This window comes from Bradysia coprophila, chromosome IV (assembly GCF_014529535.1).
Source record: "Bradysia coprophila strain Holo2 chromosome IV, BU_Bcop_v1, whole genome shotgun sequence".
Lineage (NCBI taxonomy): Eukaryota > Metazoa > Arthropoda > Insecta > Diptera > Sciaridae > Bradysia > Bradysia coprophila.
In genome coordinates, this window is record NC_050738.1 from 3,900,090 (window position 1) to 3,926,379 (window position 26,290).

Here is a 26,290-nt window from a genome sequence, read left to right on the forward strand (position 1 = left end):
AAAATAATAAAAAAACGAAACGGAAAAACTATATTTTCACCCAACTTTTATACGAACATTACATATATTTCTTCATATATTTCTTCAAAAGCCCCAACAATTCATATCTCTTGAAAAACATAACCTGTAATATGCCCCGCCTCAATGTTTCATATAATATTCATTGAAAATATAAATATAATAACGACTCCGCCTGCCCATCATATCTGAACATATCTGAACACCAGAAAGAGTCATATTTCGGTGCCCTGGCGCTGTTCTCTCTTCTTACTTCATTCTATTCTTGTTCTTTTGCCTTTATTCCACCGCATTTTCGTGCACCGTGTATGTATATTATGAGCCTCTCATACGTGTATTATACAAACGTTGTGAACCGAATGGTATGCTCCGCTGGTGAGGTGGTGTATAAGCGTGCGTCCGATATTATATTTAAACTTCGTCGAGTGGGAGAGCTACCAAATTATTAAAAAAAAGAGTTTTTTTTTTCAAACATGAATCGAATAAGAGTTCGTTCAAACTGAATGGATGAGTGTATGGGTGCTGCGTATGCAACAACAGTATATGGATACGGAAGACCTGTGTATGCTTCAATGCCTTGGCGCTACAAATTGAGGGGAAAATCGGTTGTGTACACTGTGTGTAAAATGAATGATATGATTTTCTCCTCTCATGCATGCGGCAACCACTATGACTATGAAATGTAAGAATGAGTATGCGTTGTGTTGAATGTACACACATAAACCATTGAAACATTCAACGTGTTACGAATGTATTGGTATTTATGATTATAGCATAGCCGATTGATCACACAGCATATTCCATTGAGTGAATCTGTTTTTCTTTCAGTTCGGCCTTGTCGCTTGTCGCGCAATCAAAACGCTATTTTTTAGTCTGAGCGCATTTAAAAAAAAAAGTTTTATTATAAACCAATTTTTATGAAAGATTATTATTATAAGAGAAGAATATTATAAATGGAAATTGATGGCGATGAGATTTGTGTCTAACAACCCGAATTAAAATAGTTTGAGTCTAGTTATTGAGACGAGAAGTTTTTGACGAGATAATATTTATCCCTCGATTCGAATTGTGATCAGTGGCATTTTTATTTGGCGAAGAATTCATTAAAATAAAATTTAGATTTTAACTTTAGATATGAATTTGAATGAAAATTATGTTAATGTTATCGGGGTACAATTAAAACACGATTTTTATCAATGAATATATGGAAATTTTGAGTGTTATGTGACCGTCTGTTTAGTTTGTTATTTTTTTTCTAATCTTCGTCGTCGTCTTTAATTTCATACTACTGCGGAACGTGTCGATGTCAATGTGTGATTTGTTGTCGACGAATAAAATAAATTATTTTGAATTATAATAAAATTGAATGTTGAGAGTGCAATAAAAAAAATCGTTTAAATTATCAAAAACTTTGTGTGAGAGAATAGAGGCGGAAAAAAATGCAAAAAGAAAATTTTACGCAAAATTGATGGCGATACATTTTGTGTGCTTCACATACCTCGCGTTTTCATTTTTCGTTCGTAAAGAAAATGATACAATTTGAAACTGTTAAGTATGGAATACTGAAACCTAAGGATAATCAAAGAAATATTAAAGGTGAGCCATTTAATCCGTTTACTATTCCATCTGTTTTCGGTGTTTTGTTTTTGTTCATTTAGTTTGTAAGACTAGCTCGAACGGTCTAAAACAAAGGTCTTTGTAATGTTCTCAATTTCTAATTCATCTGTTATCGACAACGACAATAGAAACAAAGCAGTAACCTCTGTCTCGCGTTATATTTTAAAGGAAATCGTGTGCCAAAACTAATGAAGTAACAGATTTTGAGCAAAATACTCGTCGATACTTTAACCGAAAGAAGTAGCAGATTTAGTGATTTAGTGATTTAGGCGATACAATTATTAGGAAACTTAAAAGTTGACTTAAATAAATATCAGCGATAATCAATAACAATGTCCATCAATTAGTGGAAAATATTTCCTTACGTACAATTTCTGGCGTCTTGTACTTCTAATTTTGGTTAATTGGTATAAATTTTGCATTATGTTCAGTCGTAGAATCACATGAGGACACGACTGATTTTAGTGATACGTTTTCTGAAGCGTTTTCCGTGGTGCCCAATAAATTTTTTGATAATTTGTTAACACTCAGCTTACACTGGAAGTTGTTGTTCCTTAACATTCTAACAATGAATTATGAAAAAAATCATGAAATTCATATTATCTGCTGACAACGTCATAATTGTTTGATTGTTTATAACGTAAGGCCTACGTCCTAAATTTTCATCTAAAATTCTCATTCGTGTTATTAACAATTTCGAAAAATTAATAAGAAATTCTACCACTTACTTAAAATAGATCTGGTTGAACCAACGTTCATTTTCTCATTCTGCTCATTTTTTATAGTCATAGTACAGACCTTATCAAGATATCCATACTTCAAAAGATAACGTGTTCCTTATATCAGAGTTGTGTGATATATACCTCCATGTCAACGTTGCCCATGCATAGCTTCAAGTGTTTAAACAAAATTAATATCGATGGTTCCATTCACATCGTTTCAATTGATTGAGCCGACGGTAGAAGTGATTTTAACGTTAATTTTTTGATTAAATATTCAAAAGATGTTCCATGCTGATGAGTTCGTACTTTTTGAGTTAGAATTGGCTGACTTAAATTGGTCGATCAAAAATGTAGCCTTTAGAAATAAATTCGTGCGTAAGAGTAAAGGTTTAGCTTGACTAAGTAGTTTTAGGGGTTAAATTACTTCAATGGAAGTTACCTATTTACAATTATGTTACATCTGAAGCTACTAATTATTTGATTAGATTTTAGTAAAGATTCATTCGTCTGTTGTGGCAAGGAGTTGTAATCTATCCTACCTATCGAACAAACCCCAGCCATATGTCGTGCTAAAATTACATTTTGTCAACAATTTGTGAACCTGTCACATGCGGCTATTCATCGATAACGACTACAAAGCTCTGGGTAATAGGGTCTTTAATATAGTAAAATGAATGTTAGAAAAATTGAAGTAATAGACCCGGTAATAAAACTGGTCATATGCTTGCCGTCTAACAGGTTTAAGAAGAACACATCATTTGACTCATAGCTTTGTCGTTAACTCTAATTTCAAATCATTATACTTTTACGAACAATCGAATTTGTAATTTTCTGGACAAAATATTACGGGAAGAGTAACTTCTGTTTATGCTAAGAGGTGACATAATCAATCAAATTTGATCGAGTCTGTGCACAGTTCCACGCTTATAGTTTACCAAAAAATAATACGAATCAATTACTCAATAGAAAATGTGAAAGTCTTAACGTTTTTTCAAAGCGCCAGAATTGTTTTTGAACCGAACACATAATTTTTATGAGAAAAAAATAAAATTGTTTGACGATTTTTTTTCTGCTTTTCGTTCGTATTACAGATATATATACACAGAGAGTTACCGCAATAATATTTACAATGGAAATAAAAATCTTTTTTATTATTTATGGGTTCGAAACCAAATTAATTTAGTTTTTTTTGTTGTGAAAGTGAGCTGGACAAACTATTAAAATGTCACTGCTGTATATACTCTAGTCTCTTGTTAAAATTTGGAATTCCGATTCGCACGAAATTTGAATTATGGCGCAGTGGTTTTTTTTTTCATCGCTCGATAAACAATAAACTGAACATAAAAAAACACAATTTTTGATATCGGAATTATTCAAATTATAATACCTGAGCGCATAATATTTTCTTTTGCATAATTTTTCGAATAAATTTTTATGTAACGAAATTTATTTCGGTGGGTAATCAGGTGGGTTTCGGATTTATGAGTTCGGTTTACAGTAAATTAAAAATTACAATTTATGGAGAAAAATTAAATTTATAATAAAATGGGAAATGAGTTATGACAAATTTTTCTTTAAAAGTCGTTTGAATGTGTGTGTAAGCGTATGACATTGTTGGTAACAGATCAGGCCACGAATGAGTAGGATTTGTTCGCTACTTGAAAATGATTTTTTTTTGATGGACATAGAAGTTGATTCAATTAGAAAAACTAGCTTGGGTTATTTTAAATTACTATTTGTGCCATCGTGGTTTTGTCGTTGAAGCAATAATACAACCAGATTCATTTATACTTATCAGACTTTCAAGCCATAAGATTTAAAATTTACTTTGAATAAAGCACGCATGACGCACTCCTCATCCACCTAAATCTTGTACTTCGAAGTCAATACATACCAAGCGGATAGTGTTTGCCGTCTTAACCTGTCACAGACGGCAAGCATATTAACACTTTTACTATTCAAACTATTACTTCATTTGATCGAAGATTTTCAGAGATTGATTTCAGAAATCTTTTACTTCATTTGTTTTGAAAATGCTTTTTGCGATATAAGAACTCAATAGTCAGAGCACCTCGTCTATTCTTGCTATCGATGACAGCCGTCTGTAACAGGTTAAGAAACTGAACAAGGAATCGCATCAGAAATAATTTTGTTGGCTGATCCCTTTTTAAGAATCGGTCGCAAAAGTACCCATTGACCGTTGACCCGTTTCTTTCTAAGATATTCTTTTATATGGAGATTCAAGAGCATTCATCAAGTCTTCTGTTAGTTGTACTTGGTTAAGAACGCCTCTAAACATGCTCTTTTACCCAAAAAATTATTTCATCACCCGAAATCATTCGAACTGTTTCAACTTAAACTGTAGATTTGGCGAAAAAGAATCCAAATATTTAGGTCAGGTAGACAATGACTTCAAAAAAATACGTGATGAGCTCCGGTTCATGCTGTGTTTTTATAGCAAAACGTATTTTTAGCCTAACGAAGTAAACGAAGTCTAAGGCGTTGCTTCAAACAAACGAAGTACAAGACGTTTACCGTGGGTATAACATCAATCAGGCCTTGTTATTTTAACAAGAATCTGTTTTTCTAAAACTCAGTTTTGTTTCAACCACATTGGAGTAGGAGACTCAAAGAAACTCGACATTTGTTAACCCTTTGAGTAGAACGCATTTGATTTGACAATTGCATTGGACCAATTTTGTGGCTCTAATTTTCATTACCATATTCTAGCGGACTTATTGTTTCAATAATTATTTCTATTCTGTTGTGTGCTCAGAAAGTTCTGTCAGAACGATCAGTCGGTGGATAAAATCTGATTCATTTGTTTCATAATCAAACGGCCGGTCATTGCAATCGTCTTCACATTAAACTGGCATTGTAAAACCATTAATTCATCGTCCTAATTAAAACTGATCATTATTAACTAAAAATGAAGTGCCCCGAAGACATCATGATTTCATTCCGTGGTTTCCAGAAATGTTATGCAGACGTAAAAGGTGGAGCGCTGTGTTTAACCCGAGTGCATTAACACACATACACACAACGTGTGGTGTTTCTCTCATTCGAATATGGAATTAAATCTTGGAAGCATAATTTCGTTTATTATTGCAAAGAGCTTCTCATTATGTCTACACGAATGTGATTTTTGTGGTATTTTATGATATAATTGATATCATTTCGTGCCCTGTACCTAAATGTATCTCTAGATATATAAATTACGTCCGTATGTTTATATGCGAGGAGACTGATGAGTCGAATGGCAGTAAATGAAAGAAACATTAATGCAAACATTTAGAAAATATAAGACGAAAAGAACATGTTTCTCGTTTCGAAAATAATTATTTTTATTGACAGCGTTCAGCTTTATATACAGCACAACACATATCATTGTTCGTTCGGTTTAGTTGGTTATAATATCATTAATATTTTACATTTTACGAATCAGAGAGAGGAAAAAAAACTTCTATAAATTTTTCATATTATTACAAAATATTTAAATGAAGAACACAAAATAATAATATGAAAACGATCACAAACATCAAACACTCGAAAACCAGCAACAACAGCAACAACAACAACAAAATCGTCTTTGCGATAATTTATCTTCAGCTTCAACATGTCTCCTTTTGCTTCTCAATCGTTTTACAATTCTTTTTTTTTCTTCTCCTCTTTCGTTTCTTCTCTCGCTTATGCCATCTCATTCTATGCCATTGCCGAGGAAAAAGAAATCAAATCACTGTTTTGTGACTTTAAAGTTGGTCTCGGAGAATTTATGGCTCATGCCACCATGTATGATAGAAAAGTTGTTCTTATGGAAACGCAAGTTATCCGAACATAAACTTATGCATGATATAAGATGTATGTTGGTTTTTTAAGGTTGCATGTTAAACTTTTGAAATTGTATGATCAACTAGGGACAGATGAAAAACTATGTTTGTTGTTTATTTCGATTTCAATTTGTTGTTGTTGTTGTACTTGCTGGTTGTCTTGTTGCGTGCACAGAAACTTTTATGCTTTGATGGTTATAATTGTCCATATCGCTACGCTTTTAGCGGTGAAAAATTACGACCATTGCAAAGTGTTGAGAACGGTGATCTCCTTTAATTGAATCTGAAATTGGATTAGCTTATGATGGAAAGCCGACAATTAGATGTTCTGGACACACCCTTTAAATTTTCCAATTTTTTTTTTCGTAAACTTTAACCTGTATGAGGAATTTGAAATTTGATTGATTTTCTGCTTATCGAATGAATGTTTCACGATGAGTTGGGCGGGTAAAGGATGTAGATTTTAGCCAAAAAATACTCTTAAAATACAATAGAATCAAATGTGCTACCTATCACCCATCTCTTGTGGTTCATAAGAAAGACGCTAGACTAATTTAACTCTTACATGAAATGCAACTAGGACTTATGAGTGGTGTAAAATTTAACCATTCACAAACGATAAGCATACAGTTAAAGTGATGTATGGTACTTCTTTTGTTCAAAATATCGACTAACTTTTGTTACAAAATCTACTACTTCATTTGGTTTAACGAGTATTTTGTTATATACAAGAACACTAGACAGAGCTTAATGCTCATTGTTATCATTTGTCATCGATAACAGATGATTAACCGTTTGCAACAGTTGACATCTTTATAAATATAGAGTCTGGATACAGTCGTGAAAGTGTATAAATTTTAGTTTTATTCATAGCACAAATAGTCATTTACTTAGACAACTTTACACAGCACAAACTTACTTTACTTTACGTTTTATGATCGGTGCATGCAGAAAGCATAGTTGCTTGCAATAATAAATTGTAATTTGCCTTTGTTGCGCGAATTTAATCAATTACGACGACTGTCTTGCAAAGCAAATCTTCGAAACACTCATTAAATTTAGATCTTTGCATCCGGACTGATAATTTTTTTCGGCGAAATAAACCAATTGCCATTAACGGAAAATTGATTATTGGCTAACTCTATTATTTTCTATAGCCATACGTAACAAGGAAGTGAACATTTCGTTTCTTGACGTGACATAGAAATCTTTTAAAATATTATATCGACTGTGTTAGGAAAATGCATGGAAAAAAAAGTTTGTTTTATTCATCGTGGCCGATCATTTATTAGCCTGCAACGACCGTTATATTGAAATAAATGAATGTTGTCAAAAGTGGCTGTTAATTTTTTTTTCAGTAGAGAAAAACATCCAAAAGCGTACAGTCCATCGACTTAATTTCTGAGCAAACTTTCTTTGTCCAACGCTAATTCAGCGAAAATTTATTACTGGTAAACGTTGCAGTATTTATTATACTAAATATGGTTGGGGAATAATAAATGGCTGGCCATTCAATTTGGGGCTCATTTGTTACATACGAAAAAAAATATTATTAAGTTAGAGACCTGAGAAAGTCAGTCCTCTTTTTTCCCTAATTGGAAGTGGAATGTATAATTTCAAAAAGATGCAAATTTACTGTATTGGGCATCGATCTTGCCGGTGAATTTTAGGCGAATAAAAAAACAGTCAAAATTAAATTTGGCTAAATATTCTGCAACATAAAAATCGCTGATTTATTTATTCAAAACATTTGTAGTATTATGTTCGAAAATTAAATATTAATTTAGGCAATCCCATCGAGCCAATCAAATGTTTTACAAGTTCAAGACACTGTGAAATATATCGATCTGTTGTGACAAAAAACCATTTTGCTTATTTTATTACTAAATTGGTAGTTTTGACTGCCCACGACCCACACTGTGTTTTGTGGTATTTGATAATTATTTATTAGCCATAACTTTAATTAAAAATTACGACGATCAATTTCTGTTTAACATCGGTAGAAATGGGCAATAATTTAGAGAAAAAGAGTTTTTTTTATTGAGAAATTAATGGCTAAAATATTCAATGCAATGTTTACTGGTGTTCACAAGATGTGTGCAAATCGGAATAAATTAAAACGGAAAAGTTTGATGTTTTATTTACCGTCCAAGATATTCTCAATGAAACTCAAGGAATACCTTTCATTCTAAGCTTTATGAATCTTTTACAGACGGCACAGCTTATCACGATACTGATATTATGAATCTGTTACATCGGTAATTTCAAATATCCTCTAAGCTTTGATGAAAAATCTGTTACTTCATTTGTTTTAACCAAACATTTTGCTATAAAATAGCACTCCAGTCAGAAATCATCGCCTATTTTCGTCGTCTTTGCCGATAGCAGATGAGTATCAATTTGTAAATGGTATCTCCCTAATCCCATATGCTTTCTATCGAAATGGTTTTGACGTTCTATCCATTTCTCATTAACTCGTACCAGACACTTAATGTCAAATTTATTTGGCATTGGACATGAACATTAATATCTCATCGATAATTCAAAACGATACTTGAGAAACTAATCTAATTTTATAAACAAGATACAATCTCACACCAATTTTTGGCAACATCGATCGATTTATTGTAAATCATTATTTCGATTCGTTCAAGGTTAAAAAGGTTGAGCTTTTACATTCCGCGTTGCCAAGCTTAGATTAGCCCCTCGGTTTTCTGTGTTACCAACAGTTTGTGTTGTGTTCAGATAACTAGAACAAATTTGCTTTCATTGGTTGGTTACTGATTTTGGGATTAACGAAAAGAACGGACGCCAAGCATAGAACCAAATCTTTTACTTCTTATGATCGTTGGAACAAAATCTTTTCCTTCTTTAGTTGTAACATATATTTTACTATAAAAAACGGCAACAGCCAGAGTTTATCTCTTATTTTTGTCGTTGATGTTGATAACAGATGAAGTCCTTCAATGTTTCGTGGATAGCATTTACTAATTTACTAATTTACTAATTAGGCATGTAAGGTCCCATTTCAATCAAATGTTAAACTCATTAAAATAAAATAACCCGAAATATAGATCAACATCGATGACGATCTACAACACCTTCGGTCTGCGTAAATCGAATAAAAAGATTTTTTTTTTTAATTTCTTTAACACGTTCCAAAACACAAAATAAAAGAAAAATATTTTCATTTAAAATTTTTAACGAACTTTAGTTATATTTTGAAGTGATCATCACCATTTCTAGTTTACACGTAGCCCAGAGATATCCATATTATAATATTTATAAACAAATTATTTATTCATTGCATGGCGTGATTTGAAAGAAAAGTTTTCAATTAAAAAATTTTTATTCCACACGCAATGTGTGTAGTGTAGTGTGTAAAATCGATCGACTTGTTTTTTTTCTTCTTTTCTTTCTTCTCCTCTCAGTATTTTTAAACAAAAAAAAATTAAATTAATTTTTGTCATTTTGTTCCAGGTGACAACACGACTGGATGTTCCGAAGAGGATGTTCTATTGGCAGACACAAACAGTTTAACAGTTGAACCATGTCATGATAGTGCATTTGATGATGAACAAACCGTGTCTAGTCATCCAAAAGAAGTGCTGTGCAAAAAGAACGAAAATTTAAAAATGAATTGTACCGGCGATATGGACACTGATGAATCGTACCATGAAAGTGAGGGTGACGAAATGGAACGTTTGAATTTAAATGACGGCAAAATATCAAAACACAATGAAGATGCGGCTAACAATAATGGCAATCATGATGGTGGAGAAGAGAATGGAGACGATGAAACTGAGAAGTCTGAACAAACGGATCAACTATCGGATGGTCAATTTGGTGCACCGGGCTACTTTTCGTTGGAAGCATTGCAGAAAATGGCACAATTTGTGTCGGCTGCCATTGCTAATAATAGCGATAACGAGGATGCCCAAAAACAGTTGGCTGTTTTACAAACAACACTGTTCACATTACAACACCAGCAACTGTTTCAACTTCAACTAATCCAGCAGTTACAGTCACAGCTATCGATAAATCGATCGGATAAGGATGATGATGATGTTGATGAGGAAGACGAACGTGAAGAGGGTGAACTAACTCAAGAGCAAATGGATGAAGAGCAAAGGAAGTATGAAGAAGAACAAAGACAGATCCGGAAGGAGGAGGAGGAAAGTTTGAAAGCTAAAAAGGAAGCAATGTCAGATAAGGAAAAGGAAGGATTTCAACCTCTTAATCCTAACCTTCCTATCGGCCCCAACGATTCGATATCGGCAATGGAAGCATCATTCAGCTCGTCCTTCGCGTCAACAATAATTACCAATCACGATCAGCCGTCGTCAATGGATGGTCTGAATTCGCTGGAAATGCTACAAAAACGAGCTGAAGAAGTGCTGGATTCAGCATCGAGGGGAATTCTCTCGGGCAGTCTGGCCGATGAAATGTCGTTCAAAAATGACGGCAAAGGTCGCAACGAACCATTTTTCAAGCATCGATGTCGATTTTGTGGAAAAGTGTTTGGTTCAGACTCAGCTTTACAGATACACATCAGATCTCATACCGGTGAACGGCCCTTTAAGTGCAATGTATGTGGTAGTCGATTTACAACTAAGGGAAACTTAAAAGTTCATTTCCAAAGACATACACAGAAATTTCCACATATCAATATGAATCCACATCCAATTCCTGAACATTTAGACAAATTTTATCCTCCATTACTGCCTCCATTGCCACCAGGCCAACAGCCGCCAATATCTCCGCCTCCACCACAATCGTCACGTCCACCAGCACCAATGAATCTACCATTTCCACCAATTCCTGGCCTACCGCCAGGACTACAAGGTTTCCAAGGCATTCCGGGTCTACCACTGTTTCGGCCACCATTTGACTTACTGAAACAAATGGGAGCGCATCCATTTTTCGGCGCCATTCGAGATGCTGTCCACCAGGAGCAACGACAAGATGTTGAAAAACAACAAACGGAGGAGCAAGTCAGTCCTGCCGATCTCAGTAAACCTCCACTCATTACCAGTCCGAAAATCAAGGATGAACCCAAAGAGGAATCAGTTAGTCCACAACCATCCGAAGAAACACAGCATTCAATTGAAGCAAAATTGAACGATGAAGTGGTGGACAAACCAAAGTCAAGTGAATCTCCACCTCCCATGTGGAAGGAAAGAGACTTGAGAAAAGACTGCATATCACCAGCGAAGAGCATTGAAGGCTACTCGTCACCGAAAGACCAACCGGAAAATCTATCAAAAATCTCTGCCAAACTATCGCCCAGCAGCATAGGCTCGTCACGAGATAATCACATAATGGATAATCAAAATGAAATCAAAATTTTTCCGTCGATGATGCCGCGTCCAGGCAGCACAGACAATTCGTGGGAAAGTTACATAGAAGTAGATAAATCGTCGGAAACATCAAAGCTGCAACAGCTTGTGGATAACATAGAAAATAAGATAACCGATCCAAATGAATGCTGTGTGTGTCACAAAGTGCTATCGTGCAGGAGCGCATTGCAGATGCATTATCGTACTCATACCGGTAAGTCCTATCGAACATTTGTCACTAGTTTGCATAATAACTGTTATGGACCATTTCAACCGAATAATCAACCGCATGAGTCTGTCATTTTGAGTTCCTTATTATCTCCTACGACTATTGAAACGACAAGGCGAAACTTACCGACTGATTTCGTTACAGGTGAACGCCCGTTCCGTTGTAAAATTTGCGGTCGCGCTTTTACTACCAAAGGCAATCTGAAAACCCATATGAGCGTTCATCGCATGAAACCACCAATGCGGACAATTCATCAATGTCCCGTTTGTCACAAAAAGTATTCCAATTCGCTGGTTTTGCAGCAACATATCCGCTTGCATACCGGCGAACCAACCGACCTAACAGCGGAACAAATCCAGGCTGCCGAGATACGTGATTTTCCATCCATGTCGCCGGGATCATTTCCCATGGGCCTAAATCCGTTTGCCTTTCCCATTCCTGGTATGCATCCTGGTTCGATCGGACCAGAATCATCCATCGGTGAGAATGACGACTTTATGGATGAAGATTTCGACGACGCCAGCAATTTCGACGAGAATATGTCGAATGCTGGTTCGGTATCCGGCGATTCAACACAAAACATATCGAATTATTCTCGGGCAAACAATGACGACAATAATCATTCACGTGCAATTAGTGCTATGTTAGCTGAGCATAGTAAAACAACGGAAAATCTATCTAGAGCTCCGTCATCAGCAAGTCGAGCTGAAAGCGTCGACGATAAGAGTTTAAGTCCCCGAACGCCACCACAATCATCACCAGCCCCGTCTGACATATCCCAAGGTGCATTAGATTTAACGCCACGGTCTGAACCAAAGCACAGTCCTCCAATGATTCCACAACCACATACCGGTATTGCTGGCTTTCCGAATTTTCCATTCATGCCACATGTTGCGACTACATCGGCACCATCAATGATGAATAACGCATTTAATTCGTTAGCTCAATCAGTATCACCAATGGGACCTTTCAATCCAATTGCTATGGCCGGTAAGTTTTGAATTTTTGATTAAATTTTTTTTATTTCATTCGCACTGAAATTGTTGTCATTTATTATGAATTTATAAAACCCATGTCAAACCAACGATAGATGCGACAATATTAGATTTACAGCCATATTTAAATACATCTTCCAATCCTAAATAACATGTTTGTCGTTTCCATACATCGAATAATGTAATATTTTCGAGACCTTGAAGGAGTGGCCTCTATTTTGATGATAGTAAACAATAATGAAAGGGTAAACTCACTTTACCTAAACAAATGAACAATAGAACTCAGATTCGGTACATACCTTTTTTGAAATTACCTGTTTTTTTCCCCGGAGTGAATGAATAAAGAATGGAAAATACAAATACATTCATGCCTAATTCAACAGCTCAACTATCAGCTTGTATTGTGATTGATGTAAATGTGTGTTTCGTCGATCGTTTTCAATGAAGCAAACTGTTATGCGGTTATGTTATTTTGTCGGAAATTAGGAGTTAAAATTTTACCACTTACAAGATGAATTAGATTGGCTAGTCATCTGTAATCGACTCGACAGTCACGGCAAAATAAGTGTTGGTTCATATAACAGAAGTTTTGTTTAAACTAATGAAGTAACAGATTCATGTCGAACAGAAACCGATAATTTAACTAAAAGAAGTAGCAGATTGACAGAAGTGACCGACTTGCCGACAGCGTCAATCATTGAGAGTCCTGTGAAAATAGTGCTCAAATCCATAATCTATTTGCACACTCATCCACATTTATATTTACCATATTGTTAATTTTACACCAGTCTAGAACCTTCATTAGATCACTTTGCAGAAGCTCACAATGAAAATTACCAAATCTAACAGATGAATTAGTTTAGCTAGTCATCTGTTACCGACTCAACAGCTCCGACAAAAATAAGTGATGAGCTCTAGTTAGTGTTATTTTATATATCGGAAGTTTTGTTTAAACTAATGAAGTAATAGATTTCATGTCAAACACTGACCGATAAGTTAACTAAAAGAAGTAGTAGATTCAATAATGAAATTACAGAACGAAAAAGTAGATCTTTAGAATCACAAAATGAATACGCGAAAAATGAAGAAATTTAGACCAATCTAAATAATTTTCTGAAAATTTTAGAGAAATTTGGTGAAATTTAGTAAAATAATTCTCAATTCCTTGATCTGAACATATATCTGGAGTTGTGGGTTAAATTTCCTTTTTTTTTGTTTGTAATGTAAATTTGTAGGATGTGTCGAGAATGTAAGATTTTTCCTCAAGCACCTGTAGAAACGGCTTCTGTTACAGACACAACGACAACAAGAAAGAATGATTAGCTCTAGTTAATGTTGACCAATATAACAAACGTTTGCAAAAACCAATCAAGTCAAAGATTTCATGTCAAACAATAAGCGATACTTTAATCGAAAGAAGTACCAGATTTAATGATTGTATTGAGATGATTTAGATGCTATCTTTCCGGTTGTAGCAGATTAATTCTGCTAGGAAAAATGATGGAGAATTTATTCTCACAGAAACGTTATGCGTACATCCGTTTAGCACTGTTTCTGTATGTTCTTCGGATCCTATTTACGTTTTTTTCTTTTTCATCAAAGTCTATCGAAATTTTTTCCAAAACAGTCCCACCGTTCGAGAATCATAACCAGTTTTCAATGTTAATAAACTTTCTTATTCATTCTTAATTTGAAAAACAAAAACAACAAAACTAGCCAGATACTATCTATCAGCACCGTCGAGTCAGCATGTCTGAGGAACACCATTACAACTTGAATAGAAACAGTTAAAAATAGTAATCTAATATCACACCTTTCACAGGTGATTTTCATTCATTTCTTTAAGGTTGTGCCTTTTGTTCGTAGCTACTTTTAATGCAGCAAAAATCGAATTTGTATCGAAATTAACTTCGATGAATTCATATCGATTACACAGACAAAATTCAGAATTCAGTTCGTAGTATAGCGGCTCTGTGAATCTCTGTAAAAATTACTGAAAGTAAAACTCACTGAACTCACGTATGGCAATAAAATGTGTATACGAGTTATTCGAGCAAGTTGCGCAGAAGTGAGATAAAAAACATTAAAAATTTTTGCCTTTTTGTTTTGTTGTGTGCGGTTAATTACCGCCGATGGCTACATTTCCGATGCATTAAATTTCTATCAAATATTTATTAAATTACAAGCTTTTTACTTAATATAAAAGATAATTAAAAAAATTGAAAAATCGTATTCACTTTGGTCGATCGGTCGTTGGTTGGGTTTTTAAATATTTTTTTTATTTTTATTTTTTGGTGTGTAATGCAGAAATTAATAAAAGGAGAAGAACAGACAAAAAACGGCAGATAAAAATAATGGTGGAACCAATGAATCGATTTTACATTAACTTATGCTATGGCATTTCCATTTATACAAAACATACACCTTGAAGTCTTCGGTGTTTTTTTCCTTCTTACAAAAAAAAATTTGCCTTCCAGAATTTAACATTGATTTTTTTTTCATCGAAAATCTCAACGTCTCAACGTCCTATTCGCTTGTACCCGTTGCATTGTATACGGTGTGTATATTATACACTGAAAATCTTTGTCCGCGAGTCAAAATATAATAAAATTAAACCAGTTTCAATACATCGTTACCTTTATTATTATATTATTATTATATGTAAGGTTCTTGTCGAACGATCATTTGCACTGGGTTTTTGATATGAAAAGCATAGCGCGAAGTTTATTTCAATAAACTTTTTTTTTCTCTCCATTTATATTTCATTCCTTACGTGTTTGTATGCATCTTATACACAACTCGCATGAATACATTCAAAAATATATCAAACAACAAAAAATTCTTGCTAAGGTGTTGTTGATTTGAAGCAACTTTATACCCATCTCAGAATACCATGCATAAAATCGACAAGAGTTTCAAGTTTAGGTTCTCGATGGTTTTTCATGATTTGCCTACATAATAATACAAAACATGATCGCCAGTTTGGTGTTGAATTTCCACAGCCAGTCTGCTATACGATCATTTGTATTAAGTATGTGTCCCCATCAATGGTTATAACAGAGAAAAGTAATAGACGATTAGTAGCGCAATTATTTAGCAATTAGCTAAGAATAATATGTGTAAGGTGCGATGTTTTAAGTATATTTATTGAATTAAAAGTCGTTTTTTTTCGTTTTCTCTCTCTCATTTATTTATTTTATGATAAAAATTGTTGGAAAGCTAACTGTGGTGGATAGGAAGACTAGCAGTTAATTATAATTCAATTTAAATTCAAAAAATTTTTCGTTTTTATTATTTTTTTCTCGATTCTATTTTTACAGGCATGCGGGGTAATACAACGTGTAAAATTTGCTTGAAAACTTTTGCATGCCAATCGGCGCTTGAAATCCACTACCGGAGTCATACCAAGGAACGGCCGTATAAATGCACCATTTGCGATAAGGCATTTACAACGAAGGTAAGCGAAATTTTGATTCTATGATTTTATCAAGTTATCAACTTCTAAAGTAATGATTTAAAACCATAAGAAGCATTTCACTTTTTCACTTTTTAATGTTTAATTCTGTCTGTTTGGAGGTTGAATTAGATTTTTGGTTTTTATTTTGTGTTTTTTCATTTCAATTTTCTTCTAATCATTCGTTGTTATAGCTTTCATTAATTCTATTTTTTTTAACATTAGAGCATTTTTATACAGACACAAATATCGGCTCCATTTCTATTACATTTTCAATTTACTAAAAAGTACTGGACTGTCCATTGAACAGATCAATAAGATCGAAGATATTCACTGATGGGCTCCCTCTTCGCATGAGCTACACTTTACTCTTTAAATCACTCACTTCCATACAAGGTTTCTGAAGTTTTAAAAAGGACAAGTGCCGAATTCTCTCTTTTATTGATACATTCGAGTACAATAAAATTGTAATTTTTCCGGACGTGATCGGATCAGTAGAGGTTAACACACTGCAATATTTTATTAATGAATTAAGCACAATTCCTTTGTTACACGAACCGTGAATCACATAAATATTTGATGTTGGTGTTGTTGTCCTGTTTTTTATGTTTCCTAAAGTGGTCGTTGCAATAAGACAGTAGACAGATCTGAATCTGAATGAAAACTTTGACTTTGAATGAAGACTCTCTCTTTTTTGGCTACTTCACAGAGACAATTTGTACTTTGTTTTTAATCATTTGATTGGATTGATTTTTGTTTAATGATTGGAAAATATTAGCAGCTTAATATCTCATTTTAAGTTTGAGTGAAGTAATTAGTTACAAATTTTAAAGAAAAAACTTACCTGAAACCATCCAATTGATAAAATTTGATGAAAGATACCAATCCAAATTGCAATGAAACGAATTGAAATATATTTGATGGTTTCAGTGTAAACAAATTTTTTGTAAAGAAAAGGAAGGAAACGTATGGAGTGAGATATTTAATGCTTTCAAACGGCTTTACCAATTTTAATTTTTATTCAATTTTTTTCGTTACATCGTTAAAGTCGCATAAAAGTGAAGCATAACTCAAAGTATAACAATATTGAACAATATTTTTGAAAATGAAATGATTGCCATTCCGTCTTTCCGGACAATTCATTTTTTTACTATTAAAGCGTACTCCTTCAACCAGAGCCTATTTTCAGGAATTTTTTCTCTCGAGAAATTCGAGACAATTTCCATAATTTTCAAGAATTTCTAGAATTTCTAGTTTAAAAAATTTCTGTAATTTGAAGATTTTAGAAAAGTTCAAGAATTGGAAGATTTTCGAGAATTTTAAAGAAAAAATTTCACGAAAATAGGCCCTGCCTTCAACAGATTCGTCCAACGCTGATCAAATATTCATGAAAATGAGAATGGTCCATTGGACCATTGGTCACATCTATTCACTTATCGTGAACACAATAGTTGTTAAACTGACGACCGTCCTGAATAGATACTCAAATCTTCTGATTACATAAATTGTATAACCCTATGCTAAACTTTCATGGCGATTTTATTTACGTAAATAACAAAAAAATAAAAACTACATTTACATCTTGCCATTAACAAAAATTATTTGCTTTTTTTAAAATAAAATAAAATAAAATTTTAAAACAACAAAAAAATGTTTTGCTTCTTACAGCAAATTTTCCGATGAATTTCTATTTTACTTATACTGTACGAAGAGAATGTCAAACAAATCAACAAATTTTTTTTTCTTTGTTACTTTTTTTTATACCAAACTTTTTTTTTATTTCAACAACTGAAATAAAAACAAATTTTTTTTTCAAATTTTTGTTATAGAATGAAGAGCTCATCCATACATCCCTCCATTTCCAAATATATGTAAGTTGTATATAATATTGTTGTTGATAACCAGTTTAAATGTTAAATTAAACAAACAAAACAAAAAAAATGAGGGAGAGAATTAAACAAACCAACAATTTCAATCCAATTCATACATTCCACAATTCAGAATCCACATTACTATACATACGTATGTACATGTCGTAGTATTGTTCTCATGTGGTATTGTATGTGGATTGTGGAATGAATAGAGATAAATGGATTGAAATTGTCTGTTCGATTTACATTCCACAAAAACGTATTTTTGGAAAAAGCTTTGTAAAATTAGGTAGAAAACAATTTATTCGGACCCAAACTGAAACATTCAAAATTCGACCAAAAATTTTATAAAGCTCAATTAGCTTAGATGATTAATCTTATCTTAATCATTCAAACAACGACATAATCTCACCCAATGATCCCAAATTTTTGTATTCAATAAACCTCATGACCATATGGCCTCTCCAATAATAATAATCATGAGTTCGATTGTGTCGTAGTTAAATTTTTGCAGTGTGATATCCTAAAGACATACGAATGTGAATTTATTATGCATAAAAATTACATTCCACTCCATTTGGCCATTCATTCAACAAGAAATTTGAATGCCTTGTATGAATAATGGCATTCAATATTTTGATGAAAACGAACCGAAATAAATTTCAATTTCTGAAAAAAAGAAAGAAAAAAGAAGTAAAATCTTAGGACCGACCTCTTACGTTTCATTGTTGCTTGTCACAATGGACACCCTTGTTATACCAGCAGGCATGCGAAGGTCATCTGAAGAACCAGTTTCAAAAAAAATTGACCAAATTTTTACTCAACTCAATCGAAATGTCTTTAGTTTATCACATTGGAAATTAAGATTGTTTCGCCCTACTCTTTTTATGTTCCAAACGTTGGATACAAGAATCCACATTTTAATGAATGGAATGAATGAACGATGAATACATCTATACGAATCAGAAAGCAAACATTTTATTTGTTTTATCATCAGAGCGTACACATATTATAATTTCAAACCAAAAAAAGAAGTCGAGAGAGATTTTTGTGCGCGAAATTCAGTCACCGACTAAATAATACGAAAAAAACAGATTCGTTCAATGAGATAAAAATTTTAAATTATTTATTTTTGCGACAATAAATTTTATGATTTAAATGTGTTTAACATAAATAATGCGCTCTATCTGATGAAATAAATCGTTTGCAAAAGAAATAAATTTTAATTTTATAATAAAATATCAAATGCGTTGAATGCGTTGAAAGAATATTATTTGTATAAGAAGAACGGGGCGAAACGGGGCAAAATACTTTTATAAATAAAATAAATAATTTTATAACAAACCACGATACACTCACATATCAATATATATAGACAATAGTCGCGGTGACGGTTTAAAAACGTTATTTTCTCAACTTTGAAATGCAATGAATTGCAGGGTAATATGAAGCAGCACATGATGACACATAAATTACGTGACATGCCACCGCATATGTTCGGCTCAACACCGCAACCAATACCACAATCCGAGTCGCCGATTCGATCGCCCGAGCAGAAGGAGACACCGCAGATTCGAATCAAATCAGAAGCGGAACTCAGTCCACGGTCGTCCGAGAACAGTCGAGGTACAACCACTTCGTCGAACAATGACCGGTCGAGCAGCAAGCGAGAGCGATCATTACCGCCACAATTTCAAATTCAGCCGGAAAATAACTACCAAATGATGATGGATCGACAACAGGCCAAGTCTGAGGCACGGTTGAAGCGATCACAAGCGGAGAATGAACAACCGATAGCAAAGAGGCCGTTAGGTTAGTATCTGTCGTTGTTTTATGCATAAAAATTATAGAATTTAGATCGACCGACATGCTCTGATCTGTAGGTAGAGCAAACTTTCGTCTCCATCATTTCCACGTTAAAAATAACAAATAATTCCATTTCACAGTGACCGAGTCGCACGTACAGGAACCCATTTCACTGAACAATAAAAAGGAGGCATTTCATATGCCCCCACATCCGGAAGAGAAGACTTCGTCGCATTTGGAACGATTGCAGCAATTTCATACCTCATCACTGCTAAATCAACCGCTAAAAATGGATGCTCATCTGAAAGCGACAACATCGCCTGGCTCAGACATTGGGTCTGGCAGTGGTGATCAGAAGCACTATTGCCATTTATGCCAAAAGAACTTTAGCTCCACATCATCGCTTCAGATACACATGCGAACCCATACGGGCGAGGTAAGTTAATTTCTATGAATATGTCTTCCGAGTACCGTGATCTTTTTGTTAGTCCTTTCGAAACGAAAGTAATTTTCTTGCGGAGTTACTTCTGTAGTCTGTGTGGTAAAAGTTTGTTTTTCTCTATCTTTTCAGAGACCTTTCGTTTGTAATGTCTGCCAGAAGGCGTTTACGACTAAAGGAAATTTAAAGGTAAGCGAAACTTTAAGTTCTTTAAGTGCAAAAGAAATTTTTGAAAATAAAATCGGAAGCTGAAATTTTGTTGAATAATGGATGCGCTAGTGCTTGTGTTTGGTGTAGAGAAATGTTGAACCAAATCTTTTTTTTCCGTTACGTCCTTAGGTCCACATGGGAATTCATACGTGGAGCGGTGCATCGCGTCGCGGTCGTCGAATGTCGTTAGAATTGCCATTTAACGGTTCGATGCCCTTAATGCTACAAAATCCCGATTTCCTTCAACGTCACTCCGACTTTTTCCATCCATATCCACCAACTCATCTACTCGGTCGCATGCAACAGTCAATGAATATGGAACAGCAAAAATTTGAACGGGGGGCACCACAACCACCTATATTAAACTTAGCGCATAAGTATATGAATGCAAATGGTCTCGGCGGCCTAGCCGGCCATCCAATGTCCAATCATATTGATAATCGCCAACCACCATACAATTCATCACCGTCGCCATCAAGTGATAAGCATACGGCATCGCCAAACAGTTTGCGCGATGACATGCTGATGGATTCGCCGAAACGGAATGGTGATTTGTCGCCAACGCGAACCGTCACACCGGACTTGTCGCCTCGATTATGGAAATTGCATTATGAAAGCAAAGCGGTCAATCGAGACAATATCGATGCGAAAAGTGACGATCAGGCGAAATCGGTTGAAGAACTGATCGCCTAGAGATGTTGATGATGACACGCGTCATGAATTGCGATATCATAAAAAAATAATTTTGTTTTTCTCAACAACTGGACGAAAGTGGATGGACAGAGAGAATATACTATACGTTTTAGAAACTACTAGTCATAACTGTGATTATATATCAAATGATGCAAAGGGAGGTGGAGTCGATCGCCTCCACGTGGTGCCTCCCGGACGAGTGCGACTAAACGATCGACGGAACTGATTTTTTGATACCACAAACGTGTAAAATACCATTTGTAAATAGTTGATTAGCATTCTATGTAAGTATGTCGGTATGGAAACCTTATAAATTAAATTTAAAAAAAATTAAAATTTAAACAAAAAATTAAATTTAAACACAAAAGTAAATAAGTAAAACAAAAACCTAAAATTATATAATTCAACAAACAAATTTAAATTACAATTAAAGGTAAATTAAATCAACAATATAAAGTAAAAACAAAGTGTAAATTATAAATACAAAAAAAAATACAAAAAGTATAGAACACACACACACACAAAACATACATACGACAAACATTCATTCAATGAATCGTTCATAAAAATGCAAATACAAATTACACACAAAAAAACTCATTTAATTATAAAAAAGGGAAAATTATCAGAAAAATTGAAGTGAAAAATAAATGATCGTATAAATAATAGAAAACCGTTTTATCCTTTCGATTCTTTGTGCGAAAATTTGCAGCATCAACAGAAGAAGAACCACAAAAATATGCACCAGGAATAATCAGTGTTACAAGCCGGAATCAAAAGATAACAGGGTGAGTGAATGTACTTCGTCATTTGCTGTCGTCTGAGGTTAACCATTGAGTCTTGGTGAGTAAACGATACATTTTTTGTAATGAATGGAATTAATATTGTCGGTCTGAGAAGGATTACTTTTAGTAAGTAATTTTTCCGAGATTCCGAGCTAGATATTAGTGAAATTCAATTCTTCAGTGGATTAATATGATAGTGACTGACATGAATTAACGTCTGTAAACACTTCACATTTTTAACATCACCATTTCCTTAGACAAATTATACCTAGACAGGTATTTCGTACGATAAAATGTGTCCCCAACATCAGTTTGGATAAGACTAACATTTCGTACGATTTTCTACCATTCCATGTACGCGTTCACGCTTTTGATAGTTCAATATGCCAACTTAATTAAGACTACAAACACATAGATAGATAAGATTTCATGTTGGGCTCACACATTTTACGTAATTTTGTTCGAAATTTCCTCTCTAGATATAATTACTCTTAGACCATTTCAACAATTTGAATCATTTGGAAAATCATTTGACTAGAGCACATTTGAAGAGATTTTCACCCCCACCGTGTTTTCTACGTTTTTGTTTCATCGTACCACCGTTTAAGAAAGTATTGCAGGATAAAATAAGATTTTACATGACAAAGGATAAAAAGTGGAAAATTCCAGTTTTCGTGGCGAAGCCGAGGTCATTCATATAAAAATGTGACTTTTCATTTTTATCCCGAGCTTTGTATGATTTTATATGCTTCCTACTGGGGAACGAAAGGAAAAATGTAGACCCGACGGGGCGAAAATGTCATTTTTCTGTCACTTTTATCCCTTGGGCTTAAATTTTTCAACTTTCGTCCCCAGTAGACTAGGCAGCATATAATATATATTACACACTTGCCACGAAGAAGTCGAGGCTTGCCGAGACTGATAGTGAGAAGTGTGTACTCTATTTTATCACATAAGCGAAAACGAGACAACAACATAGAACCGAAGTGTAATTTTTGAATTAAACTTCTAGTTGAGTAATTTTGACATCCGAACACCGCGCGTATGTAATAAAACTTAATACGTAACTCTTTCGGCCTACTCAATCGTTACGTTATAGTTATTTCTGCAAATGCGCAGCGAAATGTGATTTTTTTCATGCGTGATTTGGATGGCGATCGAAGGGTTATTTTCTCTCTGTTTTCTATATTTTACTTTTCGCCACTAGTGGGTGAAATTGATTTACTTTTACCACTCCTTCTGAACCATTAACCGTAAATAAAAATTCTGCCCTGACCAATTTCGAACCCCCGACACCAAAACCCAATACCATGTTGGTGAAAAATGATTTATATTGTTTCGCCCCAAGGCTTGAAAAACATTGTAAACATTGGCAAGATTTCCAACTAGAGGTCGCGGCTTTTGCATTGAATTTGCAAGTAGATGTCGCATTTAACACCTCGAGCGGTATTTTTCTCCGTAATAACGGCTCGAAATAAACTTATACAAGATTAAGAACGTAATGCAATGATTCTCGGCTGGATAAGACAGCGGTTTTAAAACTTGTCAGATAAATAAAAAAATACATTTCTCCTACTTATAATCGCAGATGTCACCACCAACGCCTCGAAATAAAATGAAAGTAATTCTTGATGGAATTAGATTTGCATTCTAAAAATTTTTAGGTCGCGCGTACTATTAATCCCTAAAAGTTTAAGATCTAGCATCTAGATCCATAGTTTTATCTGTGCACTGTCAAATCTATAATATCTAATGTGGGTAAAGTTGGCACGACTATGATTACAACACGTTAGTAAGTTGTACTGGCACAAAAGAAGCTTTGCAGTGCCACAACTTAAAATTGGCCTAACCTAAGAAAAACGCTGAAGTATATATTTGGTGAATATATAATTAAGATACACCAGTTATCGCATAAAGTACAGTACATACAACTATATGTACAGCAGCTGAAGCTGTTGAATCTAGATTTTATTCCAGAAAATTATAAGATGTCGAAATTTAGCTAAATCGACCTTAATACAATTAATTTTGAAAAATCGATTGGAACTGAAGAAAAAGTTTTGACTTTTTAAATTATGTAAAAGGCCTAACAATTGATTGTTTCGTCAAAATAAACTTGAATTTTCCCTATACTTACCCTGTACCTCCCCGAAAATCACTTAATTTCTTTGGTGCAATTTTTCTAGCAGAAGTAGTTATAATTTCGCCACCAAATCATTTTATTCTAGGGATGGGAGACGTTTAAAGTTATCGATAATATCAATCAAAAGAAATTATCGATAATCTATTAATCATATCGTTATAGATAATTTGATAATTATTGATAATTATCGAAATTCGATATTTTTTTGATAATTCTCGATAAAAAAAGTCGATAATTATCGATTCTCGATAATCATTATCATTATCGCCCATGCCTATTTTATTTCCATTAGGGACGCTAGGTCAAGATTAGTGCATACCAGTACAGTTGAACACCTCATTTCTCTTAATAATTTTCCTCCATTTTTTTTTGCTCGGGTTACCATAAAAAGTTAAAAATAAAACGAAAAAGAGAAAGAAATTTTTTAATTGAAAAAAAGAAGAAAAAACCAATGAAGAAACATTAAAAGAAAATATTACACCTCAACCGAAATTCCATTGTGAATGAAGTTGAACGAGTGAAACAGCGATCGTAATTTGATGTCAGAATAAATGTGTGAACGAACATTTTTGTGGCACGACATATTCGCCACTTAAAATCCAGTGAGTTCGGCATACGTTGAATCCAAATCGTCGCAAACGGACTTGTACTTTTCCTTCTCGTAGAACAAACGATCTGTTGCCGAAATACCAGCGAATTAGATTGAATTCATTTCTCTAATTGAAAATGGATTACCTTCTAGTCTGTCGACTTCCTTTTGAAGTCTCTTTACAATTTTTTCAGCATTCTCAGCCCGAGTTTCAGCTGCCTTCAAACGATCCGTCAGCGTTGTCATTTCCAATTTGAATTCCTCCACTCGATGATTAGCTTTTTGCTCTGAATTTTCCAATGATTTCAATGAGTTTTGAACCGCCTAATTGTTAAACGATAGTAAATCGATCAAAATTGCAGCGAAAAAAAAATTAATTAGAAAACCTGTAACTCTTCATCCAATTCTTGGACTTTAGCATATCCAGATTTGGCACGTTCTTCAGCCGCTTCCAATTCATCTTCAACAAAAGAAGATTTTCGTGATGCTTCTTCAGTTTTGGTATCAGAATCTTCAGCAAGAGCACGAGCGTCCTTCAATTGAGTTGTCAATTGTTCCATACGCTCTTCATCCAGTTGTAAACGAGCTTCCATTACTTTGCATATACTAAAATTATCAGAAAACTTATTCACTTCGATTGAGTTCACAGGCAAGAAAAATCACAAAGAAATTGGAAATCTTACCGATTATTTTCGTCGGCCTTTTGAGAGGCTTCCAACAATTTATGTAGCGTAGTAATCGAACGTTCCTCCGATTTCTCCAAATCTTCTTCAATTTGTTGCACTTTACGAGTTAATGTCGCCACTTCGGATTCAGTGGCAGTTAATTTCTTTTCCTTAAGTTCCAGTTCTTGGTTGGAAGATTCCAATTCATTTTTCGCACTGGTGTAATCGATATCCACTTGAATTAATTTTCGTTCACATTCTTTTACTTCTTCCTTCAGTTTTTCGGCCCTGATATCCGCATCTTTCACCTGATTTTCACACGTATCGGCTTTATCTTGAGCGTTATCCTTTTCCAGTTTCAGGGCTTGCATCTTTTTTTTAATCGCGTCCATGATGAAATTTTACTTTTTTTCGTCGTATTTCACTCACAAATTGAATTCAAGACAATTTATCAGAAGAAAATTCTTTGAAAACGCAACTGTGTTATTCGCACGGCGAAGACACTCGAGAGAAATAAAATTATTTTAAATCGACTTCACTCCCACTTCTATTCAAGTACCAAACATTTTTCAATCGATCGTTCAGTAAAACGATTTGACTAAATTTGTGGACCCGTCGTTAATGTATTATTAGAGCAATGGACGAGTAAATCACTCTCACTTTCAATTTCCTACACAATCCAATTGTTACGTTTCGCATTTATTAGGAATGTCATTGAGGATGTCTTGCCAACCAACAATGGTTCGATTCAAAGGGGCATGTTAGAGCAGACTCGCTGTACGAAAAGGTAGCGTCATAATTTTAATTTGAACAATATTGTCGAGTAAGATAGAAGAAGAAAACACAAAGTTTGGGCGCCACACATCCCATTCGCCTTCTTACAATAAA

At 34.2% G+C, this 26,290-nt stretch overlaps 2 protein-coding genes across 3 annotated transcripts; one reads left to right on the top strand and one right to left on the bottom strand.

Annotated features, from left to right (window-relative positions):
- The first annotated feature begins 848 nt into the window (after positions 1–848).
- LOC119085816 (homeotic protein spalt-major-like) lies at positions 849–21,888 on the top strand. Of its 2 annotated transcripts, XM_037196305.1 has the most exons (9): positions 849–1,614; positions 9,665–11,737; positions 11,897–12,742; positions 16,068–16,204; positions 18,031–18,072; positions 19,512–19,884; positions 20,019–20,314; positions 20,450–20,506; positions 20,657–21,888. In XM_037196305.1, the coding sequence occupies exons 1-9, from the start codon at positions 1,548–1,550 to the stop codon at positions 21,218–21,220; spliced, it is 4,455 nt and encodes a 1,484-aa protein (XP_037052200.1). In that variant the 5' UTR covers positions 849–1,547; the 3' UTR covers positions 21,221–21,888. The 2 variants fall into 2 exon arrangements, with proteins under 2 accessions (XP_037052200.1, XP_037052201.1); XM_037196306.1 differs by lacking the exon at positions 18,031–18,072.
- A 2,665-nt stretch (positions 21,889–24,553) lies between these two features.
- Positions 24,554–26,060, bottom strand: LOC119085846 (tropomyosin-2-like). The gene is made up of 4 exons (XM_037196353.1): positions 25,421–26,060; positions 25,124–25,343; positions 24,884–25,061; positions 24,554–24,823 (listed from the first exon to the last, which is right to left on the bottom strand). The coding sequence occupies exons 1-4, from the start codon at positions 25,792–25,794 to the stop codon at positions 24,741–24,743; spliced, it is 855 nt and encodes a 284-aa protein (XP_037052248.1). The 5' UTR covers positions 25,795–26,060; the 3' UTR covers positions 24,554–24,740.
- Between the last annotated feature and the right edge of the window lie 230 nt (positions 26,061–26,290).